General features: G+C 62.0%; 8 protein-coding genes across 17 annotated transcripts in view; 5 read left to right on the forward strand and 3 right to left on the reverse strand.

Moving 5' to 3' along the window:
• Nucleotides 1-709: 709 nt before the first annotated feature.
• Nucleotides 710-3158, forward strand: SNX21 (sorting nexin family member 21). 4 transcript variants are annotated; one of them, XM_042048827.1, is made up of 4 exons: nucleotides 714-1480; nucleotides 1612-1766; nucleotides 1905-1915; nucleotides 2072-3158. In XM_042048827.1, the coding sequence occupies exons 1-4, from the start codon at nucleotides 1209-1211 to the stop codon at nucleotides 2741-2743; spliced, it is 1110 nt and encodes a 369-aa protein (XP_041904761.1). In that variant the 5' UTR covers nucleotides 714-1208; the 3' UTR covers nucleotides 2744-3158. The 4 variants fall into 4 exon arrangements, with proteins under 4 accessions (XP_041904769.1, XP_041904785.1, XP_041904761.1 ...); XM_042048835.1 differs by lacking the exon at nucleotides 1905-1915 and having other exon boundaries at nucleotides 710-1491; XM_042048851.1 differs by lacking the exon at nucleotides 1905-1915 and having other exon boundaries at nucleotides 710-1480; nucleotides 1612-1759.
• A 356-nt stretch (nucleotides 3159-3514) lies between these two features.
• ACOT8 (acyl-CoA thioesterase 8) lies at nucleotides 3515-5810 on the reverse strand. The gene is made up of 6 exons (XM_042048863.1): nucleotides 5578-5810; nucleotides 5359-5495; nucleotides 4903-5128; nucleotides 4495-4652; nucleotides 3962-4153; nucleotides 3515-3863 (listed from the first exon to the last, which is right to left on the reverse strand). Exons 1-6 carry the CDS (start codon nucleotides 5793-5795, stop codon nucleotides 3745-3747), a joined length of 1050 nt encoding a protein of 349 aa, XP_041904797.1. The 5' UTR covers nucleotides 5796-5810; the 3' UTR covers nucleotides 3515-3744.
• A 31-nt stretch (nucleotides 5811-5841) lies between these two features.
• ZSWIM3 (zinc finger SWIM-type containing 3) lies at nucleotides 5842-11911 on the forward strand. Of its 4 annotated transcripts, none has more exons than XM_042048873.1 (2): nucleotides 5842-6144; nucleotides 6404-11911. In XM_042048873.1, the coding sequence occupies exon 2, from the start codon at nucleotides 7677-7679 to the stop codon at nucleotides 8682-8684; it is 1008 nt and encodes a 335-aa protein (XP_041904807.1). In that variant the 5' UTR covers nucleotides 5842-6144; nucleotides 6404-7676; the 3' UTR covers nucleotides 8685-11911. The 4 variants fall into 4 exon arrangements, with proteins under 4 accessions (XP_041904807.1, XP_041904813.1, XP_041904816.1 ...); XM_042048879.1 differs by having other exon boundaries at nucleotides 6905-11911; XM_042048882.1 differs by having other exon boundaries at nucleotides 7072-11911.
• LOC121675675 (zinc finger SWIM domain-containing protein 1-like) lies at nucleotides 8733-11911 on the forward strand (the record flags this gene model as incomplete). Its single annotated transcript, XM_042051307.1, is given in 2 exon segments — nucleotides 8733-9255; nucleotides 9258-11911. Coding segments are annotated over 2 exon segments (606 nt in total), but the record flags the coding sequence as incomplete, so codon positions are not given.
• Nucleotides 11912-12597: 686 nt separating this feature from the next.
• Nucleotides 12598-15571, reverse strand: NEURL2 (neuralized E3 ubiquitin protein ligase 2). Of its 2 annotated transcripts, none has more exons than XM_042048907.1 (2): nucleotides 14346-15571; nucleotides 12598-12965 (listed from the first exon to the last, which is right to left on the reverse strand). In XM_042048907.1, exons 1-2 carry the CDS (start codon nucleotides 15023-15025, stop codon nucleotides 12854-12856), a joined length of 792 nt encoding a protein of 263 aa, XP_041904841.1. In that variant the 5' UTR covers nucleotides 15026-15571; the 3' UTR covers nucleotides 12598-12853. The 2 variants fall into 2 exon arrangements, with proteins under 2 accessions (XP_041904841.1, XP_041904830.1); XM_042048896.1 differs by having other exon boundaries at nucleotides 14350-15570.
• Nucleotides 15572-15644: 73 nt separating this feature from the next.
• On the forward strand, nucleotides 15645-19978 carry CTSA (cathepsin A). The gene is made up of 15 exons (XM_042048819.1): nucleotides 15645-15749; nucleotides 15958-16118; nucleotides 16190-16301; nucleotides 16420-16470; nucleotides 16758-16844; nucleotides 16946-17101; nucleotides 17428-17519; nucleotides 17822-17906; nucleotides 18024-18115; nucleotides 18321-18399; nucleotides 18538-18686; nucleotides 18758-18833; nucleotides 18942-19031; nucleotides 19143-19244; nucleotides 19379-19978. The coding sequence occupies exons 1-15, from the start codon at nucleotides 15699-15701 to the stop codon at nucleotides 19460-19462; spliced, it is 1467 nt and encodes a 488-aa protein (XP_041904753.1). The 5' UTR covers nucleotides 15645-15698; the 3' UTR covers nucleotides 19463-19978.
• Nucleotides 19979-20272: 294 nt separating this feature from the next.
• LOC121674440 (phospholipid transfer protein) lies at nucleotides 20273-24638 on the reverse strand. Of its 2 annotated transcripts, none has more exons than XM_042048811.1 (16): nucleotides 24499-24638; nucleotides 23599-23714; nucleotides 23314-23413; nucleotides 23112-23240; nucleotides 22829-22984; nucleotides 22623-22686; nucleotides 22443-22506; nucleotides 22235-22326; nucleotides 21921-22097; nucleotides 21708-21767; nucleotides 21443-21604; nucleotides 21194-21261; nucleotides 21076-21118; nucleotides 20859-20907; nucleotides 20697-20773; nucleotides 20273-20603 (listed from the first exon to the last, which is right to left on the reverse strand). In XM_042048811.1, exons 2-16 carry the CDS (start codon nucleotides 23705-23707, stop codon nucleotides 20463-20465), a joined length of 1491 nt encoding a protein of 496 aa, XP_041904745.1. In that variant the 5' UTR covers nucleotides 23708-23714; nucleotides 24499-24638; the 3' UTR covers nucleotides 20273-20462. The 2 variants fall into 2 exon arrangements, with proteins under 2 accessions (XP_041904745.1, XP_041904734.1); XM_042048800.1 differs by having other exon boundaries at nucleotides 20859-20922; nucleotides 24499-24634.
• A 1821-nt stretch (nucleotides 24639-26459) lies between these two features.
• PCIF1 (phosphorylated CTD interacting factor 1) overlaps nucleotides 26460-26654 on the forward strand; it is an 11975-nt gene continuing 11780 nt past the window's right edge. For both annotated transcript variants that reach the window (XM_042048778.1, XM_042048787.1), the window contains exon 1: nucleotides 26460-26566. The gene's annotated coding sequence lies outside the window, so the exon portion shown is untranslated. The remainder of the gene's footprint in view (nucleotides 26567-26654) is intronic.

Raw genomic sequence — 26654 nt, forward strand, 5'->3', positions numbered from 1 at the left:
AGCCCATGCCAGCCACTGCTGCCAGGGCCGGCTGGGGCTGATGGCTCTGGGGATGCACTGGCCAAGTGGCCTGTGCTCTATGGTGCTCAGAGCCTCAGGGCTGCAGTGGGGTCAGGGGGACAGATCCCTGCCCCATAAGGTCCCAGTGCCAGGGACACATAGGGGTTTCCTGGCTCCTGGTTTTGCCAGGACCCCCATTCCCCAGGTGGGAACTGGGAACAACACAAGTCCAGCCCCTAGTGCATCCCACCCTATCCAGGGAAGCTCAGGGGTCCTGTCTGAGCCCGGGTGGGGTGCAAGGTGCTGGAACAGGGTACAGTGAGCAAGCAGGGCAGAGCGATGGCAGCAGCTGGGCTGGTTCTCCGATATTTATAGACATTCCCAAGGAAGAGGTGAGGAGTGAGAAGGCAGGCACTAAAAAAGGCCGGGCAAGTGCTGGGGGTTCAGTCTGGCCATGGGACACATGGCAAGGCCGACTGAGGCCAGGGTGGCAGGGTGCCAAGGTGGCCCAGGGGACATCCCAGTGGGATTGGGAGCCTGAGTCTCGGGTACCAGAATACACGGGTGTTGGGGAACATGGCTGTCAGGGTACAGCGGTGCCGCGGTATTGGGGTATCAAGACCCTGGGACACACAGTGCCGGGCACCGGAGTGTGGGGCTCCCGTGGCCCCAGGGCAGATATCCGGGGCTCGGCCCGACCAGGACATTCCGGACAGGGGACAGAGGAGCAGACACCGGGAAGGGCGGGGTCAGTTCCCGGGCAGAGTCTGTGGACAGCGCCGGGCAGAGCCCTGACCCTGGTCCGAGAGTCCCGAGCGGTGCTGCAGGGACCGATCCCGATCTCGGCCGTGCCGGGCAGTGCCGCTAGAGCCTATCCCGATGGTGCCGGGCAGTGCCGCAGGCGCCGACCCCGATCCCGATCCCAATCCCGGCCGTGCCGGGCGGTGCCGACTCCACCGCCCCGATCCGGGTTCCCGGCGGAGGCGGAGCCGCGCAGGGAGGATCCCGGGACGAGCTGTGGCGGAGCGGCCATCGCTCGGCACCACCCGGCTCGGCTCGGCCCGGCCCGGGGCAGCGTGAACAGACCGGGTCGGGGGCGGCACCGGGAGGGTGTCCCGGGGCCGCGCTGTCCCCGCGCGGGGCCGGGCCGCGGTGGGCAGCCCCCGGCCCCCCCGTGTCGCGGTGCCGGCCCGGACCCCCCGGCAGCGATGGCCGCCCGCATCCTGCACCGGCTGCGGCACGCGCTGGCGGGCGAGGGCGGCCGGGAGGAGCCGGCGGGCGGCGGCGAGGCCGAGGACTGCCCGGAGAGCTCGGAGCTGGAGGACGACACCGAAGGGCTGTCGACGCGCCTCAGCGGCACCCTGAGCTTCACCAGCCACGAGGACGAGGAGGAGGAGGAGGAGGGGGACGGAGCTAGCGAGGAGCTGGAGGAGCCGCCGCAGGCGCCGGGAGCGGCAGCAGGCACGGAGGACGGAGGCAGGTGCTGGGGCGGTGAGCTGGGGGGGACTGGGGTGACTCCAGGGACACTCATGCGATGGTGGCGTCCGGCAGCCCGACAGATGTCACAGCCCTATCCCTACGGAGGGCACTGATACCCCTCTCCCGGCACAGAGTGGGTCTCTGCGGCGGAGCGTCCCGGCGGCAGCCTGCTGACCCGGCAGCTGCAGGAGCTGTGGCGGAGGTCGCGGGGCAGCCTGGCACCGCAGCGGCTGCTCTTCGAGGTCACCAGCGCCAGCGTGGTCAGCGAGCGCTCTTCCAAGTACGTGGTGAGTGAGCCCGGCGCGGCTGGGCGGGCACGGGGTGGGTACGAGTCCTGCTCTCCCCGGGGCAGGCAGGGATCCCACGGGGCTGGCGCTTATTTTTTTCTCTTTCCCCGTGCTGCTCGGATGGTGCTGGCGGCTCAGACGAGCCTCAGGTAATTATTGCTGATGGGTGCTGTGGCTGCAGCAGCCCAGTTCACTCCCTTCTGTCCGGGCAAACTCCCCCAGCCCCTTTGTGGCCGCAAAGCCGGCTGTGCCGGTGCTGGGATCACCGTGTCCACAGCACTGCCTGACACCTGTCTCCCCCGCAGCTCTACACCATCTACCTGATCCGCTCTGGCCAGTTTGACAAGGCCCCTGCCACCATCGCCCGGCGCTACTCAGACTTTGAGCAGCTGAATCGCCGCCTGCGCTGCCGCTTCAGCTGTGACATGGCCAGCGTTGCCTTCCCCAGGAAGAGGCTGCGCCGGAACTTCACTGCTGAGACCATTGCTAAGCGGAGCCGAGCCTTCGAGCAGTTCCTGTCCCATCTGCACTCCATCGATGAGATCCGCCGCTCTCCTGAGTTCCTCGAGTTCTTCTTCCTGCCGGACCTGCAGGCTGCGCAGCGCCTGACCTGCACTGGCATGTACCGCGAGGCCCTGGCCACCTGGGCCAACGCCTACAGGCTGCAGGACCGGCTGGGGGTCTGCAGCTCCAGCCGCTTCCTGCTGACACTGGCTGGGCTGGCCGTCTGCCACCAGGAGCTGGACCAGCTCAGTGAAGCCCATGGCTGCTGCGAGCAGGCGCTGCAGCTGCTGGAGGCTCAGGGCAGCCACCCACTCCTGGGACCCTTCCTGCAGGCCCACATCCACCTGGCCTGGAAGGTGGGCAAGGACAAGCGGCGCTCGGAGGCCCGGCTGCAGGACCTGTGGGAAGCTGGGCTGCCCGTGCAGCAGCAGCCTTCCCTGAAAGAATGCCTGATCAAGGAGCCTCTGGAATGAGCAGCCTGTGCCCACATGGGCAGGAGGGCAGGGGCTGGGGGGGGCCCACACCTGTGGCAGCTGGGAACAGTGAGGGCAATGCCGTGGGTAGGAATGGGGCAAGGGAACAGCACCACAGTCCCACGGGCAGCACAGCCCATGCTTGGAGCTGCCTCCTAAATGCACTTTCTCTGTGGTTAGTCTGTCTTGCGAGGCCAGGGATTCACAGGGGTCCACCACCCACACTGGTGCTGCCAGAAGCTGCTCCCCCTCTGCAGAGGATCCTGGAGCGGATGAGACTTTAGCTGGGATGTACTGGCACCTTGCAAGGGAACGGGAAGGCTTCTGGCAGGGTCCAGGGCTCTTGCAGGGAACTTCCCATGAAACTTACATAATAGAAAGGACTTTATTAAATAAAGTCTTGGCAGGAAGAAGAGCAAGGTGCCCGCTATGTCTGTTCAGCCCCACTACCCCAGGGCACCATCAGTGAGAGGCCTCAAGCCTCCACACAGAGGTGGGAGCTGCCTCATCCCCTTCTCCCGGCTCCCAGCTGGGTCCAAGCCCAGTCCTAGGGAGGAGCCCAAGGACAAGGAAAAGCAGCAACTGAGGCGCCAGGGCACAAGCAGTGCAGAAGTGAGAACAGGAAGTAATGCGCACCAAAGCAGCACCTTCCTCTCCTCTGACCCAGCCTGCGGTGAGGGCAGAGCAGATCCACTGTGCCCCTGGCACTGCCCGCCCTCAGGCAAGCATAGTCACGGTCCAAAGGGACAAACTCCAGGGACGGAGTCCAGCTCTTCACCCAATGGCTTTATTTCAAGGTGGGTGAAGGGTAGCTGATGGCAGCGTGTGGTTGTATGCTGTGCAGCTAGCAGCTGGTTGCAGCGATGCTCTGTTGGTCACTGTCTGTCACAGACACTTCTGTCACCGGGACTCCTGCAGTGCTGGATCCCACCTGGTCTCCTTCCTGTTCCTGTTCAGGTCCTGTCTTGATCCCAGGATCCCTCTCTCAGCATGTCTCCAAGCTAGAGCTTGCTCTGGTTTGGTGTCTCTTCCACCCTGATGACACCTTCCTGTGTGCAGGTGACAGCCAGGACCCCATCCCTGCGCCACAGCCGTCCCTGCACCAAGCCCCGGCAGCCACCTGCAGAGAGGGACTGTAAGACTGCAGCCCACTGCCCCCAGGACAGGCAGGGCTGGCCTTGGCCATGAAGGTCACCCAGAAACGCACTAAGGACTTACCAGCCCAGGGGCTCTCACACTCATACAGCATCCAGTGGTCAGCTCTGAAGGGTGCGTGGAACCACATGGAATGGTCAAGGGACACCATGAACTTGATGCAGTACTGCCGGTGCGGGAGCAGGGCCGTGCCCAGGAAGGCGTAGTCAGAGATGTAAGCGGCCACACAGCAGTGCACCTTCATGTCAGTCTCCCCTGCAGAGCAACCAGAGCTGCCCATCCCGTGGGGGCCCGTGGGACACGCCTGGGGCGCAGCGCAAGGCAGAGCCTCAGAGACTCTGCTCTCCAGGAGCCAGCTGCCAAGCACAGCTGAGATTGCTCCAGACCCACTCCCTTTGCCATGCCATGCCCCAGCATGGCTCGTGGCATCACCTCTGCATCCATACCTGTGTTACAGCCTTGAAGTGCCAAGGCTGGGGCACAGGCAGCCCCTGAATCACAGCCCTCCCAGTCCACTCTGTCGCAACAGTCCTCCACAGTGTGAGCTGGTGCTTAAGCCCTTGGATTGGGAGACACCTGGACCCAGCAGGACCCACCTATGTAGCCTCGTGCTCGCACCCAGAAGAGCAGCTTCGGCTCCTGTGGCTCTGAGCTGAACATATCTGGTGGGTTCACGGGTTTAATGTCAATCGGCACATCTTCGGCTTGGATCTTGGTGAGATGCTTCCTGTATCTCTCGGCCAAGTTAGGATTCCTGCAGCCCAGTATAGAGAAGTGAGGTTAATGCCAAGCAGGCAGGTTGCAGCACATCCTACTGGCAGCAGCTCCAGATCAGGGAGACAGAAACACAAAGAAAGACAAGAGGAGCACAGCTCCTGTCGTGTTCTGCTCCTCTGTTCCCCTCCTAGGCATATTTGGGAACTCCTCAGACAGTCCTCTCCTGCACCTGCCTATGCTCCAGGCAGAGAGAGGTGTTGCCAGCATGTCCCTTACACCCCACTCACTGCAGAAACTTCTGGATGAGCTCCTCCTGTGTCAGCAGCTCCTCGGGGGGCGGCACGGCCGGCATGGTGAACTGGTGCTGCACTGGGCTTGCCTGGGAGAGTTGGAAGGAGGCCTGACAGGTGAAGATCGGCTTTCCATGCTGGATGGCCTTTACAGAGCGAACGGAGAAGCTCTTCCCTGTACGGGTCCGCTCCACTTCGTACAGCACCGGCACCTTGGGGTCCCCTGGGACAGGAAAGAGACGTTCTGCCGCTGGGCCACGGAGCACCACGCACAGAGGAGACCTGTCCTGCGGAGGCCGAGCCCGGCGGTGCCGCCCACATCCTCCCTGCTTTGCTGGGGCCGGGATGACGGCGCCTGCTCACTCCTGCTCACTCCCCCAGCCCCCCCAGCCACTGCCGGGGCCCTCCCGAACCCCTGCATCCCGTCCCCGCCGCCCGGTTCCCCGGGCGCACCTGCCCGCACGAAGTAGCAGTGCAGCGAGTGCACCTGCTCGTCGCGGCTCACGGCGCGGGCGGCCGCCACCAGCGCCTGCCCCACGATCTGCCCGCCGAAGAGGCGCTGCGTGGCGGGCACCCAGTGGTGCCGGCCCCTGCGGAGAGAAGGCGGCCGCGGTGAGGGTGGCGGCGGAGGGGGAGGCGGCCCGGTCCCGCCGCGCCCGCGCCCGTGCGCACCTGAAGAGGTTGACCTCCAGCCGCTCCAGGTTCAGCACGCTGGTGATCAGCACGCTGCGCAGGTCTCCGGGCGGCGGCGACCCGGATCCCGGCCCCGCTCCTGCCCCGCCGGCGCCGCCCGCAGCCCCCATCACCTCCGCAACCCGGGACCGGCACCGCGACCCGACCCGCACGGCGAACCAGGAAGCACCGCCCATCCGCGGGGCGCGGACCGCCATGTGATTGGACGGCAGAGCCGTCAGTCACCCTTGTATTGTCAGAATTCTCTGGGCTGGTTGGTTCCCCTTCTGTCAATAGGAAGAACAGGGCGCTGATTGGCCAAGATCAGGGTGTGGGCGGTGCCCGGGTGGTTTAACGGGGGCGGCGGGATGGGCTTGGGCCGGTCCTGGGGGCGCGGAGGCGGCGGCCGGGCGGAGAGCGGCCGGGCGTCCCCCCGCGTCCATCCCTCGCCATGGAGCTGGGCGCCCGCTTCCTCTCCTACAAGGGCTGCCTCTACGGGCTGTGGAGCTGCGTCCCGGTGCGCAGCCACAACCGGCAGCACGGCACCGCTGTCCGACAGGACGTCAGGTAAGGCCCGCCCGCCGCGTCCGGCTGGAGCTCGCAGCTGTGGCAGGGCCGTCCGCTTGGGGTCCCCTGGTGTAGCACCGCCAGACACCGTGAAGCCGCCTGTTGGGCCCAGCCCAGCGGTGCCCCGGGGCACAGGCCCTGTCCCGTACCTGGCTTTGATAACCGGGCTGATCCCGGTAGTGTGATGCCCCGGTACCGGGATGCCGCCGGCTGTGCCACACACTTGCTGTGTCCACTGTACAGCTCCTGCCCTTTTCAGCTCAAGTATCAAGACTCCAGTCATCGGCATCTGCAGCATTCTCCAGCTGTCCTTACCTCACTGCAGTGGAAAGGTGATATCAGGTTTCCCTCTGGGAGCACTTGATTCCACAGCCTTCACTTCTCCAAGCGGGTGTAGTGACGCCGTTTCCTTTCCATCTTAGCTGGTGGATCTGCTTGTGTGCACAAAGGCTGCAAGGTCACTCACTAGTTACACAACTGCTCCCTTTGCCCTTTTAAAATGTAACTTGCCTTCTTAAAATACAATTTAACCTCCTTCCTTGAAGCTTTTCTTATCACATTCTAGCCTGCTCCTCCAGAGTTGCAGAACCGTGTGGTTTAGGGGTTGAGGCACAACACATGGGTATCAAATTCTCGTCATTGTCTTTGCTGTTTGTGGAGAACAGAAGTAGAGGTGCAGGGAGCAAGAGGTGGGATTGCTCTGTTGTGTCTGGTCATGGCTACTGTAACTCTCTGTTCCTTTGTTTCTCCTTTGTTTGAGCTTTCTTATCCCAGACCTGAGCAGTCAGCCTGCGTATCTGAGCGGCAAGTGTGGGTTTGTGTGGCCACTAATTGAACACAGAGTTGCACACAAGAAAAGGCAAAACTAAATGCTGGGAGCCTGCACCACCTTTGCTTCCCCCATGAATGCTTTCTCAACGTTTGCAGGTTCATACAGGTGAAGTTTGGAGGTGCCCAGATCCAAAAATATAGTGAGAAGAGAAAAAATAATCATCCCAGCTTGTGCCCAGCCTATTTTGTGCTGCAGTACAAGGAGGGCATAGACCAGCTCGTGATCAGTGAGGTGAACAACCACCATGCCCACACGTGCACAGGGTGTTCCACTAGACAGCACCGTGACAAAGCCGCATTGGAAGCGGCAGATCAGGGACACCGAAAGTGGTGCCATGGCGAGCAAGGACTCACACATGGTCATGGGACACCGGTGGATGGTGTGCCCTGCTCCAAGCACGGCTCCCACACTCCCTGAGGCACCAGAGGAGAGAGCCTCAGCCTCAGTGCTCATCAGGGTGGTCAAGGTGATGAAAACTTCCTTGTGAGTGGACCAGGGCTTGCTGGCCTCCATCAGCGCAGAGAGTGCCTGCGGCCAGGACAGGCTCAGCTTCCACACCAGTGTGGTGAAGTGCTTCTTCAAGCAGTTCCTGAGAGTCTCCTCCTGTGCCGGGCAAGCGAGGACACGTCCTTTACGCTCTCCTTGTGGAGAGCAAGGAGTGAGGGGAGAGAGCGGTGCACTTGTTGCTGGAGAGAGAGACATGAGAGACAGTCCAGTCGCTGAGCCTCGAGCTGCTGCAGAGCGATGGGGAGCAGGTGATGGAGGGAGGAGGGGGGGACAGCCAGGCAGGAACCGGTGCCCGCAGGCCCCTCTGGGTAGCGGCCACACCGAGGGGCGCTGCCGGCGTCCCCGGCCCGGTGCGATGCACAGCGGCCGCTGCGGGCGGCGCCCGAGCGCTCCGGTGCCGCCGCGGCGGGCGGTGCCGAGTGCCGTGTGTCGGTGCACATCGGCCGTGGCAGGCGGCGGCGGAGCGCGGCAGGGACCGGGACGCGCCGCGATGTCCCCGCCGGTAGCGGCAGCCCGGAGCGGGCCCGCACTGCCGGCCCAAGCCGCGCTGGTCCGCGCCTTCCCGGTGGTCGCGGTGCAGCTCTCCGCGTTCCCCGTCTGCCAGTGGCTGCAGCAGCTATGCCTGGAGCTCCACACCGAGTGCCTGGCCGTGACCGCCGCCAGGAAGGCCACGGGTGCAGGCACTGAGAGCCACCGGCAGGAGCTGCTCGCCGTCCTGAGAGACCTCATCACGCCGGACTTGCTGCCTCAGCTCCACCTTCACTGGCTGCTCGAGGATGGGATTTGGGCCACGCACAGGGAGGGGAGCTGCGGGGAGAGCAGTGACTGCTTCATGGAGCTGGAGGTTGTCATCCAGGGGTTTAGCCAGATTTTTAGTGCTGGGCTCTCTCTGGATAGCTGCATCACTACCGTGGCCCAGCACTATAAAGAGTGTGTTTCTAAGATCCCTCCTGATGGCTTGACATTCTCTGCTCCCCATCCTGATCACTGTGCTGCTCAGGCAGCTCCCCAAAGTCTGCCTACTTCAGACTTGCCTCTTGCCCCTCTGGTGTGCCAGGGTAACACATCCCGGAGCGCTGGCCAGGCTTCCCCCACTGTGGCAGCAGCTCAGCAGAAGCAGCAGCCTGTGTCAGCCTCTCTTGCAGCTGTTGAGAGTCGTGATCATTCTCCAGAGTCCACCAGCAGCTCTGCAGCTCCCTGAGGCCCTTCAGTGTCAGCCTGAAACACTTCATGCTTTTCTCCAGAGTGAGCCCGCAAGCTCTCAGTCCCTGTTAGATCCTGTCTCGTGGTGAAACTGGAGGCCACAGAAACCTCAGAGAATGATAGCGAGGATGAGATTACCCAGAGGACTGAAGAAGGCATCAGGCAATCTTTGAGTGACATTTGCATGGAGGCTGCTGCCAGGCTGTGCCTGGCTGAGCTGGCAGTGGATCAAAAGTCCATGCAGCTGATTGGCACTGGGTACAGTGTACAGATCCTGGAGGATGCCTGCCCTGTGGGCATCTTCCAGGAAGGCCCAAGCAGCTACACTTGCTACTTCAACCAGACCTTCCAGCTGCCCTGCTGGCACATCTTGGCTGTGCTGCTGAATTCAAACAGGAAGCCCTTGCAGAGGGAGATGCTCAGCAGAGCATGGGAGAGGGGATGTGATCATCAGGCTGGATGAGACAGTGCTCATGCCCTCTTGGAAGTCCCAAAGAGGTCCTGGAGCAAGTCTTTGGATATATCCCTGGTGGTGTCCTTCCTCACGGCAGAAATCAGCCAGCTGCCTGCCACAGTAGTGAGGAGTTTGAGCACAGGACTCTGTGGGAGCTGGCTGACAGCTGGATCTGGCCCTACATTGAGTTGAATCTCTAGCACTGAGTGGGAGCTGAGCTAGGTGCTTCCACTGTGTCCTGTGTTGCACCTTCATTCCCCTCAGCCTGTCGTTCCCTTGGTGTGCAAGAGGCAGTTTGGGTCCTTGATCTGCTGAGCAAGTGTCACCTCTTGCACAGGGCAGCAGAGGAACTGGATTGGGAGCTCCTGATCCCACAGGAAGGGTAACAGTCACTGACCTGGCTAACAGCTGTGGCCAGGAGCCAGCGCTGGGTGGTGCGATGTGGGAGGTCCTGGTATCATAGAATCTGCTGAGTTGGAAGGGACCCATCAGGATCGGGTCCAACTCCCAGTCCTGTGCAGGACACCACAAAAATCCCACCATGTGCCTGAGAGCATTGTCCAGACATTTCCTGAACTCAGACAGGTTTGGTGCCATGACCACTGCCCAGGGGAGCCTGTTCTAGTGCTCAAACACCCTTTAGGTGAAAAACTTTCTGATATCTGACCTCAATCTCCCCTGACTCAGCTTTATACCATTTCCTCAGGTCGTGTCACTGGTCATGACAGGGAAGAGATCAGTACCTGCCCCTCTGCTTCCTCTCATGAGGATGCTGAAGATGCCAATGAGGTCTTCCCTGAGTTTCCTCTTCTCCAGGATGAACAAACCAAGTTACTTCAAGTGTATCTCATAAGCTTCCCCTTCACTCCCACCACCATCCTCATGGGCTCCTTTGAACGCTCTCTAATAGCTCAATGTCTTTTTTATATTGTTGTGCCACAACTTCCCCCAGGACTCAAGATGAGGCTGCACAAGTGCAGGGCAGAGCAGGACAATCCCTTCCCTTGTTGTCGATGCTGTGCCTGATGCATCCCAGAACAGGGTTGGCTCTCCCAGCTGCCAAGGGCACTGTTGACTCATACTCAACTTGCCACTGACCAGAACGCCCAGGTCCCTTTCCACAGTGCTGGTCTCCAGTTTCTTGTTCCCCTGTCTATATATACAACCTGGGTTGCCCTGTACCAGGTGCAGAATCTGTCACTTGTTCTTGTTAAACTTCACACAGTTGGTGATTGCCCATCTCTCCAATTTGTCAAGGTCTCAAGGTCCTCAGCAGGGCCTCTCTGCCATTGATGGAGTTGACAGTTCCTCCCAAATTAGTGTTGTCAGCACTAAATATTAGTATATTACTTAGTATCCCTTAAAGTCCTGTGTCCAAGTCATTAATGAAGATGTTGAAGAGAATTGGGCCAAGGATGAAGCCCTACGGAACCCCACTGGTGACTGGACACCAGCCTGATGTCACCCCATTCACTATAACTCTTTGTGCCCAAGCTGTGAGCCAGTTGCTCACCCGTTGTGCAACAGGGTTATTCAGCTCCAAGCTGGACACTTTGTCTAAAAGAATACTGGGACAGACAGTATCAAAAGCTTTGCTGAAGTCCAAAAACATTACATCTACTGGCTTTCCTTGGTCAACTAGATGTTGTAGAAGGAAATCACTTTTGACAAGCAGGACTTTCCCCTCATGAAGCCATGGTGGCTGTGACTGGTGACTGTGTTCTCCTCCAGGTGTTTCTCAATACATCCCAGAATGATCTTTTCCATTATTTTACTGGGCACTGAAGTGAGACTGTAGCTTCCAGGGTTCTCCTTCTTGCCCTTCTTTGAAATCAGGACAACATTTCCTAGCTTCCAGTCATGGGGGACCTCTCCAGATTCCCAAGACCGCTCAAAAATCATCGAGAGTCTATGTGATGACATCAGTCAGCTCTTTGAAGTTTCTCGAATGAATCCCATAAGGGCCCAAAGATTTGTAGACATCTAGGTATAATAGCATGTGACAAAACTATTTCATCTGTGGCCAGCATCTGCGGATCCTTGCAGCATCCATTTGTGAGGTGTTGTGCAACAAAGCCAATAAATCACCCTTGTGTTGTTTGGGAGCTGAGTCTGTCCCTGTGCCAGCTGCAGCCACCCCTCCCTGCCCAGGCGACAGGGCATGGGGAGTCAGGCAGGGCTTTGGGCAGTGCTCCTTGGTCGTGTCTCCTTGGTCCGTGGTGCCCCAGGTGGCAGGAGGTGGCAGCTCCTGAGGGTGGCAATCCCACTGTGCTGCAGCCCGCTGTGGAGCAGGGGTGTTGTTTATCTGGTTGCAGCAGCTGCTCTCAATTCCTCAAGGAAGAGGAACCCGCCCTCGTGTGCGGGGGTCACTGCCGGGCAGATAACACTGCAGGGAGGTGGGGAGCAAAGGCTTCACGTAAGGGTGGGGGAGGGAAAGCAGGCTGGAGTGTAAACTCCCTGGTCCATGGGCGCTGCTCTGGAGTGGGTGAGTTCCCCAGTCCCATCACAGCCAGATGAGCTCCAGCCCCAGCAGCTCCCAGCTTGTTGTTGGGAATGTCAGAGAAGGAGGGAATGTCAGAGACTTTGATCCATTGCTGTGGTTTGGTCACTGTCCATGTTTTCCCCATTTAGCAATTCCTTCATTAACACTTTGGTGTTGATGGAGTTGGCTGTGGCTGCGGGCTGGGGATTTCCTTTGAGCAAGAGTTTTGTAACATGATCTGATACTATCGAGCCTCTGACTAAATATAGCATCCTGTTTCTTTAAAACACCTTTTTGTAAGCTTAGAGCTGCTTGTTTCCCCTTTGGTGGTGCTGTGGAAGAGGCCTGGAAGGCTTTGCCAGCCCCTTCATCTTTCTGGCTCCCGTGGGCACCCCTCTGATTTTCAGAAACCTCTCCCCCCGAGCCTGTTCCTCTGCACAGCTCCCACCCTGCCTCCCCTCCAGCCTGGCATAGGGACTGGAGGATGCTGGCTGCCATCCCCACCAGCCAGCAGATGAAAGGTCTGGCTGAGGGCACAGAGCCGAGGGCATGGAGCTCCAAGTCAGGATGGCTGGGCCCCGCACCAGGTCACTGTGACTGGCTCTGTGGCCACAGACACGTGCCCAAGCAACGGCTGCTGCCAGCGCTGCTCTCTGGGTGCTCCAGTGTCTGACTCGTCCCCCTCCAAGCTGAACACACAGGAAATAACTCATCATTCTCTGGGTAAACATCTTTCCCAAGAGTGAAACTGCCCAGCCGGGATGAGCGTCCAGCTGTGAGTGCTGTGCTGTGCCCTCCCACGCTCCACTCGCCCCAGCACTCGCTCTGATCCACTGACAGTCCCAGTGTAATTCCAGGGCTGGGGACACATCCTGAGCCCCACAGGGCTGTGGCCTGTGCTCCCTTCCTCACTGGTGGGGGAACTGCTCCCACAAGGGGTTGCTAAAGCACAGGGGGGTCTCAGCCCTGCAAGCCTCCTTTCACAGACTCTTGTCTGGAAGCACTTTATTGCTCTCTCTGACCCACATCATACCCCCCTGCCCACGCTCTGGGCATGCCACACCATCAGTGTGGGGAAAATCCCAACCCCACTTTGCCCTGCTCTCATGTCAGCCCTTCAGCAGCACATGCTGGGGCGAGTGGGCAGGGAGAGGCACAAAGCCTGCTGGGCAGCCATCACTGGGTGGCTGTTGATGTGGGGGGCAGCCCAGCAGCACCCTCGATACCTCACTCATGTTGGCAGAAGCTCTTGAGCAGCGGGGGAAGGTCCAGGCCATCGATGGCCAGGCGGTGCACAATGTGTTTCTGGATAACCAGCCGGCACAGCGTCTGCAGGGAAGGAACTGGAAGAGAACAGAGAAAGTAGCTGAGCCGGGCAAGTTGGCAGTGAGGCTGAGCACAGAGGGGTGGAGGAGCTGGCGGAGCTTCTCGGAGGCACTGTGGTTAAAGGCAGTGGTGGGTGAGTTTGTTCTGTGGCATCGTCCTTGCCCTGGGCTCCAATTGGCTGTGTGGGGGCTGGTGCCAGGCTGTTCTGGCAGGGCTGGAAGCTCAAGGGCTCCGGGCAGCAAAACTCTTCCCATTATTAGGAGGAAGGTTGGGAGACAGTTATGTGCCCAAGTTGTGTGTGACTGTGCCTGGTTTGCATTTCTTTCTCTGGTGGCTGTCAAGCAACTCCAGGGGCTCACACACCCATACTGTGCTTCCTTTCCATCCCACCCCCTTGGTCTGCCTGCACTGGCCCCAGCACCAGGCTGTTGGGTGGGTGCCTGCAGGCTGGGGCTGCTCTGCCTGCAGAGACAATGCCTGCTGTGCCTTTGGGGCAGACCACCGTGAGAACTGTCCCCTTGGGCACCTGCACAGAATCTGCCTGGTTCCTGCTCCTGTGACACAAACCCCATAGGATTTCACTTCCCAGAGCGTCAGGTGGCTCAGCAGTGTGGGTACTGTCTGCTGCAGCCAGCACTCTCCTCAGGTGTTAAACCAGGGAAAATACCAGGTTCCAGCCTTGGGACAGAAGCAGCTGCTCTTGACACCAGCATGTGAAGCAGTGGTTCCCAGTGCCGGGGGCAGCTGATTTTCTGGCTCTAGCTCTTCTTCTGGCTCTGTCTCACCTGATCCATCTCCTGATTTTTCCAGCGTGGTGCTAATTAGCACTCATTATCCTGGTCCCTCCCAGCAAGCCAAGGGACAAGGGATAATGCCCAGGCTCTGATGGCATCACAGGGTGTCTGCGCAGGGAACTCGTGTCTGGGGCACGTGGCAGGTGCGTGGGCGCAGTGTGCTGAGCCGTGGTGGATGTAGGTGGATGTTTTGGTGCCAGGGCAGGATCTGGTTGTCTCTGGCTGCCATGTGCTGTAGGCAAGGCTGGGCACAGTGAGGCCTCACAGCCGTGGGGCAGCCCCAAACATCCACCCCCATCACTCTCCTTGGGAAGAGTGGCCGGGGGGCTCTGCCTGACTGCTGCTGCCGCTGGGGATCTCTCCCCTGGCCCGTGCACAGCCCCCATGGCAGAGCTTTTGGCAGACACTTCCCATCAGCAGTACTGTGGATCTCTCCTGTGATCCACAAGGACTAGAGGCTTTCCTGTGCCCTCTTACCCCCTGTATCCCTCTGTCCCGTGGCACACTCCAATATTCTCACTGTTGGCGAATATGGGATGACCCCACTAGAGCTCCCCCACTCCTGGCCCACGCAGCACGTGCCGCAAGAAGGAGCATAGGTACCTACAGCCATAATCCACCGGGATGACCCGGACACTCTTGGTGGAGGCAAAGACATCGATGACGGCGTAGAGCGGGCGGGTGGTGGGCAGGCCCCTGGCGCTCGGCCCCATGTCCTCGCCGTTGATGACGATGTGCATGTCGGCAGTGCCGTCAGGCTGCGGGGCATACAGCACCCCGATGCGGCTGCGCCGGGCGGTCGCGGGCAGCACGTTCATCTTGTACAGGTCGTCCAGGATGTGGCTGTAGCGGCCAGGCCGGCTGCGCCCCACCAGCGTGTCACGGGGGATGCGCACCCGTGCGATCAGCAGGAAGGGCTCCCAGGGGCGCCCCCGCGCCTGTGCCTCCTCCCCCTCCAACACCACGCGGTTGTGGCTCCGGGTAATGGCGAACACCCAGGTGTCCCCCATGTTGACCAGGTCCGGCAGCGAGTACTCAGGCACTACCTCCAGGCTCTGGGGGTCGTGGGCCGTCAGCCCCACGCGCAGGTGCCCGCACCAGCCCAGCTCCTTCTCCTCAATCTCCACCAGGAAGATCTGCCCGGGTGCCAGAGGCTCCTGGCTGAAGCAGAGCCCGTTGGCGAAGCTCTCCACCCGGGTGGCTTGCGTGTGTGAGGCATCCAGGCGGATATTGGTGCCGTGGATGTGGTGGAAGCGTGCAGCAAGCCGGCACCGGGCAGCCATCGCTGCCGGAGCTATTTTTAACTGTCCCTGTCACAGCTGCTGCGAGGTGGTGACAGCCCGCTTGGGAGGGACAACCAGAGGGCTTGGGGGGGTTCTAGCACCATGGGGGAGGTCGGGGGGGGCCCTGTGGCTGCTGGGCACAACCAGGCCCAAACCAGCCCCACAGACATTCCACACTGGACTGTCCAGCGCTGCCACCTGGGCCAGGGTGCCTGGCTGTGCCCATGCTGTCCAGCAGTGCCTGGCAGTGCCCGGTGGTGCCCAGTGGTACCAGCTATACCCAGCAGCGGCCAGTGATCATCACACGGTGATGACTGGCAGTGCCTGGCGATGCCCGGCTTCACCCAGCTGTGTCCGGTGGTGCCTGGCAGTGCCCGGTGGTACCCAGCTGTACCGGCTATACCCAGCAGTGCCCGGTACCCAGCTGTAACCGCTGGTGCCCGGTAGTGACCACCGGCGCACCGCACCCCCCGCCGGCTGCCCCCGTGGTGCGGGGGCTCCGTGGGTGCTCCTCCCACTGTCCCGGTCCCGGTCCCGGTCCCGGTCCCGGCCCGGGGCCGCTCCCACGTGCGCAGGCGGGGCCGGGGCGGGGCCGGCCCCCCCGAGCGCTGATTGGCCACCGCCGGGCCCCGCCCCGCTTACGTCAGCGCCGCAGGTCATATGGGCGCGTGTCATGTGCCCGCCGCCACCGCCGCCTGGGAGCGCCGCGCCGGGAGCGGCCGCGGTCAGCGCCACCGGGGGGCACCGGGACGGGGCCGGGGGGGACGGGATGGAGAGACCGGGACCGGCGCCAGGGGAGCCGATCGGGCCGGGCCGGGGGTCAGCCCCGAGTGGGGGTCCGGGCCGGGGCAGCCGAGCCGGGGCGCTCGCGGGGCGCTGCCGCGGCCGTTCCTGGCCGACAGCGCCCTGACGGTCCCTTCCGCCCACCGCAGATGGGGCCGGTGTTGCCGTCGCTGCTGCTGCTGCTGGGGTTGGGCTGGGCCGCCCCCCCGGACCACGAGGTGACGTACCTGCCCGGGCTGTCCAAGCAGCCCTCCTTCCGCCACTTCTCGGGCTACCTCTGCGCCGGGTCGGGCAAGTACCTGCACTACTGGTACGTGGGACTGCGCCCGGCGATGGGGGGGCATCGGCCGGCGCCAGGCACTCACGGCTGCACGTCCACAGGTTCGTGGAGGCCCAGAGCAATCCCCAGAGCAGCCCCCTCGTGCTGTGGCTGAACGGGGGCCCTGGCTGCAGCTCCATGGAGGGCTTCCTCAAGGAGCATGGCCCCTTCCTGGTTAGTAGTCACTGCTGTCCCGCGGCCCGGGGAGTCAGGGGATGACCGGCTGCGTGGCATGAGCCATCCCGCTGTGCCCTATCCTGCTTTGCCCATCAGTCACCACCTTCTTCCTTAGATCCAGCCCGATGGGGTCACACTGAAGTACAATGAATACACGTGGAACAAGGTACAGGCACAGGCACTGCTTCCCTTTGTGGCTGCGAGATGGGGTGGCCCTGAGCCAGTTCCTCCTGCCCTCTCCACGGAGCCGACCCTTCCGCTGCTCCCCTCCCACCCGACACACCCTCCTCTCGAGTCTGCTGTTGAGCAGTGCAGGAATGTGGCCACCCCAGTGCAGCCCTGGGGCGGGCCAGGCTCCTGTGGGTGCTGCCCTGGGCGAGGCCAGCAGCCCTTGGCCTCACTGAGCCAGAAGAGGGTCTCCCCTGATCGCCGGCTCCTTTGCTGTCCTCGCAGATTGCCAACATCCTCTACGTGGAGTCTCCTGCTGGTGTTGGCTTCTCATACTCCGATGACAAGAAGTATGGCACAAATGACACGGAGGCGAGTGACTGGGGTGCAGGGAGAGCCCTGCTGCCCTGCCTGCCCCCTCCTGGGTATGGGGTGCAGCCTCACCACCTGACCATGCCACCTTCTCCCTGCAGGTTGCTCACAACAATTACCTGGCACTGAAGGACTTCCTCCGGCTCTTCCCTGAGTACTCCAAGAATGATCTCTTCCTCACAGGGGAGAGCTATGGAGGGGTGTACATCCCCACACTGGCAGAGTGGGTGATGCAGGACCCCAGCCTCAACCTGAAGGTGGGCAGCTTGGCTCTGCCCAGCTGGGGAGCAGAGGGCTTGGCACAGCTTGAGGGGCCCTCAAGCAGTGCTGCAGTGGGGACCAGCCAGGATGTAGGGCAGGCCTGGCCTTGCAGCCTTTCATCTCTTCCTGGGGTTCTGGCAGCAGTTACTGGTGGACGTGTCTGTCCCTGCTGCTGGGGGAGCGTCCTCAGGCACCCCCGACCCTCCCTGTTCCCTCTGCAGTGTAAACAGTTCCACATCTGCTTCCTGCCTGTGGCTGCTGTGCTGTGACTGCCCCGCGGGGAGCTGGAACACAACAGGGTTGTTTTCTTCTTGCCTTGCAGGGAATCGCTGTGGGAAACGGCCTCTCATCTTATGAGATCAATGACAACTCCCTGGTTTACTTTGCCTATTACCACGGGCTGCTGGGGACCGAGTAAGAGCAGAGGGAATGCTGGATGCACTGTCCCTGTGCAAGCAGGATAAGTGCACAGCTGAGGCTGGGGCTGTATGTGTCGGTAGCATTGGGAAAGGGCAGCACCTGGCCTGCTCTGGGCCAGGAGCTGGGCTGTGGAGGTGGCCCCTTGTCCCAGGCAGCTCCCATGGGTGCATTTGTTTGTGGGGTACAGAGGGCACAGGGCCAAGCTGTGTGCCTTGTGGCCACTGGGCAGAGAGCTGCAGGGCAGCTGTCATTCGGTGTTGCCACCTGCTCCAAGTCATCCTGGTCTCTGCCCACAGGCTGTGGAAAGACCTGCAGGCCTTCTGCTGCTCCCAGGGGAAGTGCAACTTCCATGACAACTCCAACCTGAACTGCACGCTCAAGGTGAGGGGAGCCAGAGCCGCTAGACATGTGCAAAGCAGCATGTGCCTGGCTCAGGGTGGGCCTACAGTTCCATGAGGGTCCTGCTGAGTCCCAAACCCTTCTTGTGGCTCTTTGCAGATGGGGGAGATGATTCAGATTGTAGAGGAGTCTGGCCTCAATATCTACAACCTCTATGCCCCGTGTGATGGAGGTGTCCCAGGGAGCATGAGGTGAGAGTGGCCCCAGGGAAAATGGTTCCACAGGCAGCAGCTCACTTTGGTCGCACTGGCACAGAGGGACATGGTGGGCTGGGCAGGGGGCCCCTCTGAGACAGATGGATGGTGTCTGGCTGCTGCCAAGGACTCCCCCCAGGAGGGCCCTGAACCCTTGTTCCTCAAGGTTTTCAGTCTGTCCTCATACTTGCTCTGGCTACAGGTATGAGGGTGATTATCTCATCACGCATGACCTGGGCAACTCCTTCATCCGGATGCCACTGAGGTTCTCTTGGCGGCAGGTGAGCTGAGGTGCCCATGCTACTGGGCTGTGAGCAACCTCTGTCCAGCCAGTTGTGCTGCTGTGGGCAGGAGGGGCAGAAAGTAGCTGCTCCATGGGGCAGGTGCTGCTGTGACAGTGACTCTCACAACTCTCCTAGAACCTGTTCCGAATGCCAGTAGCCCGAAAGAAGGTCCGGATGGACCCACCCTGCACCAACTCCACAGCCCTTAGCATGTATCTGAACTCCCCCGAGGTGCGGAAGGCTCTGCACATCTCCCCCGAGGCCCCAGAGTGGCAGGTGTGCAGGTGAGCAAGCTGTGGGTGGGGAGGGACTGCTCTGAGAAGGAGCAGACATGATGCCAGTGCTTCCTCCACAGCTTCGACGTGAACCGCAACTACAAGCGCCTGTACATGCAGATGAATGAGCAGTACCTCAAGCTGCTTGGAGCCACGGTGTGTGCAGGGAAACCTATGGATCCTGGGAGTGTCTCTGCCAGCCCAGCCTCCTACCTGGCTGGGGCTGCTGCCCTGCCAACAGCTCACTCTCTGTCTGCTACACAGAAATACCGGATCCTGGTGTACAATGGGGACGTCGACATGGCTTGCAACTTCCTCGGGGATGAGTGGTTTGTGGATTCCCTGTGCCAGAAGGTAAATGGGCAGGGCTGGGGCCAGGCTGGCCTCTGGCTCCAGGCTAGGTGCTGTGGCAGGAGCATGGGCAGGGCCAGCCCCAGGCACTGAAGGCACTGCTGCTACTCCCAGGTGCAGGTGGCTCGCCGGCCCTGGCTCTACACTGAAAATGGCGAGAACCAGATCGGTGGCTTCGTGAAGGAATTCACCAACATCGCTTTTCTCACTGTCAAGGTAGGGCTGGGAGCCAGGGATAGGACTGTGGGCGGGTGTGCTGGACACCAAGGCTGCAGTCAGGGTGGGGTGGTGCTGGCTGGGCTGTGGCAGCATCCTAGCCCCACTTGACCACCACTGCCCCTTTCCTACAGGGAGCTGGCCACATGGTGCCCACAGACCGGCCGCTTGCTGCCTTCACCATGTTCTGCCGCTTCATTAAGAACCAGCCTTACTAAGAGCTGCAGAGGTAGCTCCAGCTGCTCTCACCACCCCACCTGCCCTCACTGCCGGCACCTTGCACAGCCTGTCCTTGCTGCTGCTCGGCTATACCATGGACCTTTCACACCTGCAGCCTTCCCCCCCGGCTGAACGGGGCTGACTGCCATGGGTGGGGGGCATATGCTGGGGGCCCATCTTGGGGGCTCTGGCCTTGTGGGAGAGGCGTGCACCTGCTGCAGCCACCCCCTCCCTTGTGACTTCCTGTTTTGCCTCCTCCCTGTCTGCGGTGGCAGCTGCTTCCCTCCCAGGCAGGGAGCAATCCTCAGCACTTCCTCTCAGCCCCACACGCACACGGCCTGAGCAGGCTATGAGAAGCAGCAGTGGGGGGCAGCTGGGGCCTGCTCACCTCTACCTTGCTCCCACCACCTCTGCTCCCGCTGAAGGAGACTTACCACAACAATCCCACTGCCAGGGCACGCAGTGCTTCAGGAACTCGCAATAAACTCTGACCAAGGTGGTTCTGCTCCTCCTCACACCTCTGTGCCAGCCCCTGCTTCGATTTCCTCTGCTCTCTGAGGAGCACCAGTGAGTGCCAACACCCTGTGCCAGGGAGCCCTGGGCTCTGTGAGCTGTGCCCTGTTTGCAGGGGTCCCTGCATCCTGGAAACAAGTGACCCGCCTAAGCGACAGCAGCACAGTCACTCTGAGCCCTTTGGCACTGCACTAAGCTGCGTCTGCTCCCAATGACCTGTGCTGGGCAGCAGCATTGGCTGCCTCCTTTCCATCTCCCCAGCATGGACATGTCCTCCAAGCAATGTGGCCATGTGGTTGGAGTCAGGTGGTTTATTAGTGTAATGAGCAGGGGTGCAGCAGGGGTTCCCAGAGCACTCTCTCCACCTTGCTGCGCCGCACCAGGGCCTGGATGCCCTGACAATGTGCTGGTGGTACCAGGGAAGCTGCTTCCTACCTACAGTCTACGGGTCCAGCCCAGGATCTGCCCTTGGTCCAGGGAGGAGAACTAGAGCGAGCTGGGGTCCAGGCTGGGTTCTGCAGGCCAGGAGCTGGAGTAGGCAGCGGCAGTGGGCAGTGGGCGGTATTTCTCAATCACCTCCCGCAGCCCCTTGGAGAAGTGGAGATCAGCTCCCACTGTGAGGAATCCCTGCAGAGGGAAGAGGGTCAGTGCACAGCTGGAGGTGACAATGCCCTTCCCAGCAGGACATGGAGGCACACGCTGTCCCATCCCACCACGTACTGCATGGTTGGTGACCACCTCCCTGGTGAAGTCCATGCCTTCGGGCAGTGGGATCTGCACTCCCTTCTTTGTTCTCTCTGCAGAGAGGGAGAGCTAGGATGAAGCTGAGCCCTGCTGTGCCCCTGCCCACACTCCCAGTTGTGTGGGAGCAGCAGTCCCTACCGTTAATGATGGGCATGATGGTCAGCTGCAGCAGGGTCTTCAGCGGGGCCTGCAGTGAGAACAGCTGTGGGAAAGGAGCTGGGGTCAGCGTAGCAGCAGAGCTGGCAGCCAGGGCAGGGAGGGCTGGAAGTGGCGATCCTGAATGGACAGCCTCTCCCCAGCCCACCCCACGCTGTGGCTGCATGTAAGGGGTCCCAGGCCATCACCATGCTCTCACCGCCAGCGACTCCAACGCCGACTGCTTGGAATAGATGCGAAACCTGGACAGAAGGAAGCAATTGTGAGTAGGGCGTGGAGGGGACTCTCCCCATGCCCCCATGGGACCCCAGCCATACCGTCGTAGGTCCAGCTGCACACGCAGCGCCTTCCCTTGCAGAAACACCTTGGCACTCAGCTTGGTTTCCTGGGGAGGGAGAGGGCTGACTCACAGCAGGCAGAGGACAACCAGGCCAGCTGCTCCTCTCATCCCCTAGGCCCAGTGTCCCTCTGCTCAGTGACACCAGTGCCTTTTAACACAGGATGGGGGACACTGCTCCTGTATGCACTGGGGTGACTGCACAAGGAACCCCAGCCCCTCCCCTCACCATGGCCATGCTGGAGAGCTGGACAGGTGGGCGGTCCGGGGGCACCAGTGAGATGTTCAGGAAGGCAGAGACAGAGACTGAGGTCCCCGAGGGTTTGATGGTGCAGCGGGGGGGAGCAGAAACCTGCAGCACGAGCCGCAGCGGAGCATCCACGGAGGGGCTCTGGGGAAGGTAGGTGAGCTGGAGGCAGGGAGCAGGGCAGGGCAGGGCCGTGCTCTGCCCTGGGGCTCCACTGTGTCTTCCACCCTCTGTGGGGGCTCCTCACCAGCATGAAGATTGTCCCAAAGAATGTGGCTCTCAGCAAAACCTCCAGGTCCTTGGGCACCTGTGGAGAGCACAAACCACTGGAGGGAGAGCGAGCCACTGCTGTGGGTCTCAGCAAAGCTGCCCCCCTGGATGGCACCTCTTCTGGGCTCTGACAGAGTCCACCCCTCCCTCCTGCCTGCACACCACAGTCCTTGTGTCTGGTGCTTGTTACCTTCTCCCCCTGGAGCTCTATGGTCAGCACTCCTGCCTGGAAGTACGAGTGCATGGCTGAGTCGAAGAAGTACTCAGAGAAGGCAACATAAACCATGCGTTCAGTCTCCTTGATCACCGGCTCCACCGCGTGGTTCTCCAGCTCCTGGTCCTCTCTCACCCGGGGGAAGAACATGCCCTGGACCAAGAGCAGGAGAGGTTCCCACAGCCACACAGCAGCCCACCCCACCTGCTCCATGGAGCCCAACGTGCCTGCTGGCACAGCCTTTCCCACAGGCATGGGGAAGGGCCAGCAAGGCAGGACCCAGTGTTCACCTTGAAGTCGAGGTCAAGGGTCTCAGTGGAGACAGATGGATCCCGTAGGAGGGAGTAGTCAATCCCAATGTGCTCATCCACGTAGTTCCTCACTGCCAGGGAAGATGTGGTGGTGTGACTAAGCCTGGAGCCGCCTGGCAGCCTGATGCCCAGCCCTGTCTGCCCTACAATGAATGGGATCCAGTCCCTTTCCCAGGGCAACACACACCAGGCACTGTGTCCAGCAAAGAGTTCAGCAGCACCAGGCTGGCATGCTCCAGGGATGGGCAGATCTGCAAGGCAAGGAGCCAGGCTGAGGGGAATCACTCCCAGGACTGGATGAGGAGCTGCAAAGGCAGGACAAGGCTCAGCCCCACAGGCTCCATCGCCTGTCTGCACTCAGCTGTACCTGTTGGCTGAGGAGGAAGCGCATCCCCGTGACGATAAAGGTGCTCAAGAACTCGTAGACCTTCCTGAGGGACACAAGAGTGGCTCTGCACTGTCTGTTCTCTCTGTGGCTCCATGCCCATTTCAGCACATAGCTGGGCAAAGGAAGCACTGAGGGTGTGGGAAGGGGGTCAGGGAGCCAGGCACAGGCAGAGGGGTCAGGTGTACCTGAGTGTGCCAGAGAAGCCAGCATGCATTCTGGCTATGGAGGCATTGCAGGTCATATTGGAGATCTTGAGGCGCCCAGCCTCATCCTTGGCCAGCTGGAGCACCGTGTAGATATGGACACCATCCGCAGAGGCATTGATGGACCCAATGTCATAGCTGGAAGCCAGGAAAGCAGATGAGAGGAGCACACAGCTCCTGCCAGCTGCAGGACAGCAAGGCACCTGTGGCGCACAGCTGTGGGGTGAGCTAGCACCCAGGGCAGCAGGAGGGGGAGGCAGCTCACAAGAACCAGTAGAGCAGCTGCCTGCGGAAGCGTAGGCTAATGGAAGCATTGTTGATATTGAAGACAAGGTGCTGCTGGGGCTGGAAGTTCAGGTCTGAAAAGGCCAGCTGCAGGTCTGTCACCTTGACCCTGCAGGGAAAGGATAGGGCTGGTTAGACAGACAGATGGACATGGGAAGCCATGGGCAGCAGGCAGCACTCACTGGCTGATGTTGTACTGGAACTGCCCCTCATTCCCATGCAGGTCCGACACCGTGATGTTCTGCAGCTCCTGCTCCACAAAGCGCAGCCCCTCTTGCTTCACTGCGGGGAAAAACGAGGCTGGGTTGGGACGTGCCCTCTCGGCAGCATGGCCCCTGACAGCCCCCACTCCTTCCCGGCCGCCCCATGGCGGGCAGTGCAGGCAGAGCCCTACACAAGCACAGACTCGGGAGGGTGTCCAGCCTCCCTCTTTCCCAGAATGTGTGAGATCCTGGCCGGCCCCTTACCCAGGTCCAGCCCCTTGGAAGTAATCCGTATCTTACAGCCAGGAGGGCTGTGCAAGGCTGTGACCAGCGAGGGCAGGAGGAGGAGAAGGAGGCAGCTGCCAGCAGCCATCTCGCACCTGGAGGCAGAGAGCAGGGTCAGCATGGACTGGCTTGGGGACGTGCATGAGTGTCAGCACGGACGGGCCAGGGGGACTCCCGGCTAGCCTGGAAGGGAAGCAGCTGCTGTCCAACCTGCCCGGGGCTGGGGATAGCTCCAAGGAACTCCCCACGGCTCCACTGTTCTCCCTGAAACCCCCCAATGCTGCCCAGGTCCCCTTAGCCCAAAATCCCTGGACCCATGAGGGGCACGGCCCCCACCCCAGGGTGCTGTGCACAAGCCCCAGCACTGGCCCTGCGGAGCCCGAGGGTCCCACATCTGGAAACACCCACTCCAGCCCTCCCCCCGTCCTGAACACACCCCGCTCCCCAAACCGCAGAGACAGGCGCCAGCCCCGTGTGTGCTGCTGCAGCGGGGAGCCCCAGCACTTCGCAGAGGAGCGAGCCCTCGCCCGTGGGACCGTCCCACAACCCTCACAGCCCCCCCGAGATGTGCCGCCTACCCCCAGACTGGTTTGAGACGGGAGCTGGAGCCTGTCCATCCCGCAGCAACAGGCAGAGCTGCCTGCGAGGCTGTGAGATGGGACGGGACTCCCTCACAGCTTCCCCCAGTTCTCCGAAGGAAGAGGATGGGGGACGCCCTCCCCGTGGCTGTGTGACGGGACGGGGCTCCCTCACAGCGTTTTCCTCCACTTCTATGAAGGGGGAGGATGGGGGACCCCCTTCCCCGGGGCCCGAAGCCACCGTCCTGCCCGGAGGCTGGGGAGTTCCCCCACACAATGCCGGCTCAGTTCGGGTACTTACAGCGAGGCTTGTCCTCGGCTCCCGACGTGGGGAAGCTGAATCACGTGAAGGCAGGAGGGAGGGAGAACACCACCAACTCCAAGACTTTCTTTTGAGCTGGCTGAGGTTTCCCTGCCTTTATATAGCCCCCAGCTGCCACTCCTTGCGGGCCCACAGCTGGGAGGAGACAGCGGGACGGACGGACGGGGAGGATGCAGGTCTGTGTCCCGCCGAGCCCGGCTGGCTGCCAGCACCGGCACAGACAGTGGCTCGCTTGGCCACCCCAGCTTCAGGCTGGACACGAAGGCTTCCTCCCCCCAAAAACACCGCTCCCTGCGTCCTGCACACGCAGCCCCGGCCGTGGATCTCTCCGGCACCCCCCGTGCGAGGGGCACATGTGCAAACGGCGTCCAGGAGGGCCTGTGGTGTTGGGGACCCCCAATCTGTGTTATGAAGCCTCTGCCAGTGCTGAGCTACCCCAGCTCCAGTGCAGACTCCGCGGCCCCGGGCCGGGGGTGCTGCTGGGGGCTGATTCGTGCCCATCTGTAATATGAACCTGAGCAGAGAAGCTGCCGAGGCTGTGGACCCTCAGGGCTGCCCCCACAGCCTCTGACCCCAAGCCAGGCAGCACTGGCTCCGCAGATGCCTCTGGATGTCCTTGCCCCGTGTGTTACCGGCAGCTTGGCTGGCACCAGGGTTGCAGTGCCGAGATGGACACTGCCAGACTGTCCCCATCAGCACCCACGCCGCCGTCCTGCTCCCATCACGGCAGGGATGGGCAACTCCTCAGCCCGGGACTCCCTCCTGAAATCCTGCCTGGTCGAGCCATGCCGAGGGACTGCCCCTGCCCTCACCACCACCCCCCCCGGCCACTTGAGCTGCCTCGTTCCAAGGCTGGAATTTCACTGTCCCTTCACAGAGTCCTCTCTGCCCTCAGGGGTCGGTCTGAGCCGGCCCTTTGTGCCCCGGACGGTTATCGGTGCTCTGGGCAGCGGAGCCGGGCTGCTGGAAGCCCAAAACGGGAGCCTCAGTGCTTACACAGCACTTATCCCACCAGAACTGCTGCGCCAGCGTTAACTCATTAAACTGACCCCGGTGCTCCCGGAGCAGAGGGCAGGACTCCGGGAGATGGGAAACCCCTTGGAAAGCTGGGCAGCAGGGCTATCCCAGAGGAAAAGGGCAGGAGAGGCTTCCGTCCCGTCTTCACCGGGGGCCGTAGGCCAGCACCGGCCATCGGCTACCCAGGGAGGTGGGGCCGAAGCAGGACGGGTGCTCCGCTGGGTGGATGCGCCAGGAGCTCCGCCGGCTGCGAGGGGGTCTTGCAGCCCCCAGGGACTCCCCAGTAACAGCCGTGTCCCCCTTCCCCGTCCCGTGTCATCCTCCAGCACACGCTGTGCAGCAGCAGCCACGGGGCAAGGGAGCGACCCGAGCGACCATCAGGCTGTGCCGAGCGCTGCACCGCGTCCTTCACTGCCAGCGCCCGCCGCCTGGCACCAGGACCCACGGGCCAGGGAACGGCCACGGCAACACTGTGGAGAGGGACGTGTCAGCGCTGTGCCCGAAGGACCGCTGGGACAGGCAGCGGCTGCCAGAGCCGGCCCGGGTTGAAACGCAGCAGGAGCGACCGCTGAGCCCGGCGGGCGGCGGAAGCCCCGCGCCCGTACATCAATGCAGCCCCCCCGGCCTAGCCGCCACCCCACCCCGGCGCCGCCGCTCTTCAAAGGCCCTTTGGCGGCGACCGCTGCTGCCGCGCCCTGTCAGTGCCGGGAACCGCCCGCGGCGGGTGAGAGGGCGGGGCCGGTCCGCACTAAGCGGCTCCGCGACAGCGCGGGCGGGACAGTGGCCACTCCGCACCCACCGCGGGGCGGTGCCCACCACAAAGATGGCGCCGGGCAGGCGGGGCGACAGCGCAGCCTTTGCGCATGCGTCAGGCGTCCCCCCCGAGCGCGGGCTCTGCTCCGCGCATGCGCTCCACACCCGCGGCCCCGGCGCAAGATGGCGGCGGCGGGGCGGGAGAGGCGGAGGTGGGGCGGCGGCGGTGGCAGACGCAGCGGTGCCCGGTGCCTGCAGCCCCTGGCCTCACGCCCAGGTAAGCGGCGCAACCACGTGGCCGCGGCCTGCCGTGCAGGAAGACGCGGAGCAGACCCCGAGACCCGGCGGTGCCCGCTGCCGCTGCC

This window comes from Corvus kubaryi, unplaced genomic scaffold (assembly GCF_017639235.1).
Source record: "Corvus kubaryi isolate FWS band 111438036 unplaced genomic scaffold, C.kubaryi_AGA036_p1.0 134, whole genome shotgun sequence".
Classification (NCBI taxonomy): Eukaryota; Metazoa; Chordata; class Aves; order Passeriformes; family Corvidae; genus Corvus; species Corvus kubaryi.

Bases quoted from the DNA above. Each gene is read 5' to 3' on its own strand.
- SNX21 (XM_042048835.1), top strand. From the start codon at position 1,209: ATGGCCGCCCGCATCCTGCACCGGCTGCGGCACGCGCTGGCGGGCGAG. The intron at 1,492-1,611 runs GTGAGCTGGGGG...CTCCCGGCACAG, and splicing joins CGGAGGCAGGTGCTGGGGCG to AGTGGGTCTCTGCGGCGGAG. The intron at 1,767-2,071 runs GTGAGTGAGCCC...TCTCCCCCGCAG, and splicing joins AGCGCTCTTCCAAGTACGTG to CTCTACACCATCTACCTGAT.
- ACOT8 (XM_042048863.1), bottom strand. From the start codon at position 5,795: ATGGCGGTCCGCGCCCCGCGGATGGGCGGTGCTTCCTGGTTCGCCGTG. The intron at 5,496-5,577 runs GTGCGCACGGGC...TTCTCTCCGCAG, and splicing joins CTGGAGGTCAACCTCTTCAG to GGGCCGGCACCACTGGGTGC. The intron at 3,864-3,961 runs GTAAGTCCTTAG...CCCTCTCTGCAG, and splicing joins GTGTGAGAGCCCCTGGGCTG to GTGGCTGCCGGGGCTTGGTG.
- ZSWIM3 (XM_042048873.1), top strand. From the start codon at position 7,677: ATGAGAGACAGTCCAGTCGCTGAGCCTCGAGCTGCTGCAGAGCGATGG.
- NEURL2 (XM_042048907.1), bottom strand. From the start codon at position 15,025: ATGGCTGCCCGGTGCCGGCTTGCTGCACGCTTCCACCACATCCACGGC. The intron at 12,966-14,345 runs GTACCTATGCTC...GTTCTCTTCCAG, and splicing joins CCGGTGGATTATGGCTGTAG to TTCCTTCCCTGCAGACGCTG.
- CTSA (XM_042048819.1), top strand. From the start codon at position 15,699: ATGTGCCCGCCGCCACCGCCGCCTGGGAGCGCCGCGCCGGGAGCGGCC. The intron at 16,119-16,189 runs GTACGTGGGACT...GCACGTCCACAG, and splicing joins GGCAAGTACCTGCACTACTG to GTTCGTGGAGGCCCAGAGCA. The intron at 19,032-19,142 runs GTAAATGGGCAG...TGCTACTCCCAG, and splicing joins TGGATTCCCTGTGCCAGAAG to GTGCAGGTGGCTCGCCGGCC.
- LOC121674440 (XM_042048800.1), bottom strand. From the start codon at position 23,707: ATGGCTGCTGGCAGCTGCCTCCTTCTCCTCCTCCTGCCCTCGCTGGTC. The intron at 22,327-22,442 runs GTGTGTGTTGCC...CTTCCCTGGCAG, and splicing joins TTTGCTGGACACAGTGCCTG to TGAGGAACTACGTGGATGAG. The intron at 21,768-21,920 runs GTAACAAGCACC...TGCTCTCCACAG, and splicing joins TAGAGCTCCAGGGGGAGAAG to GTGCCCAAGGACCTGGAGGT.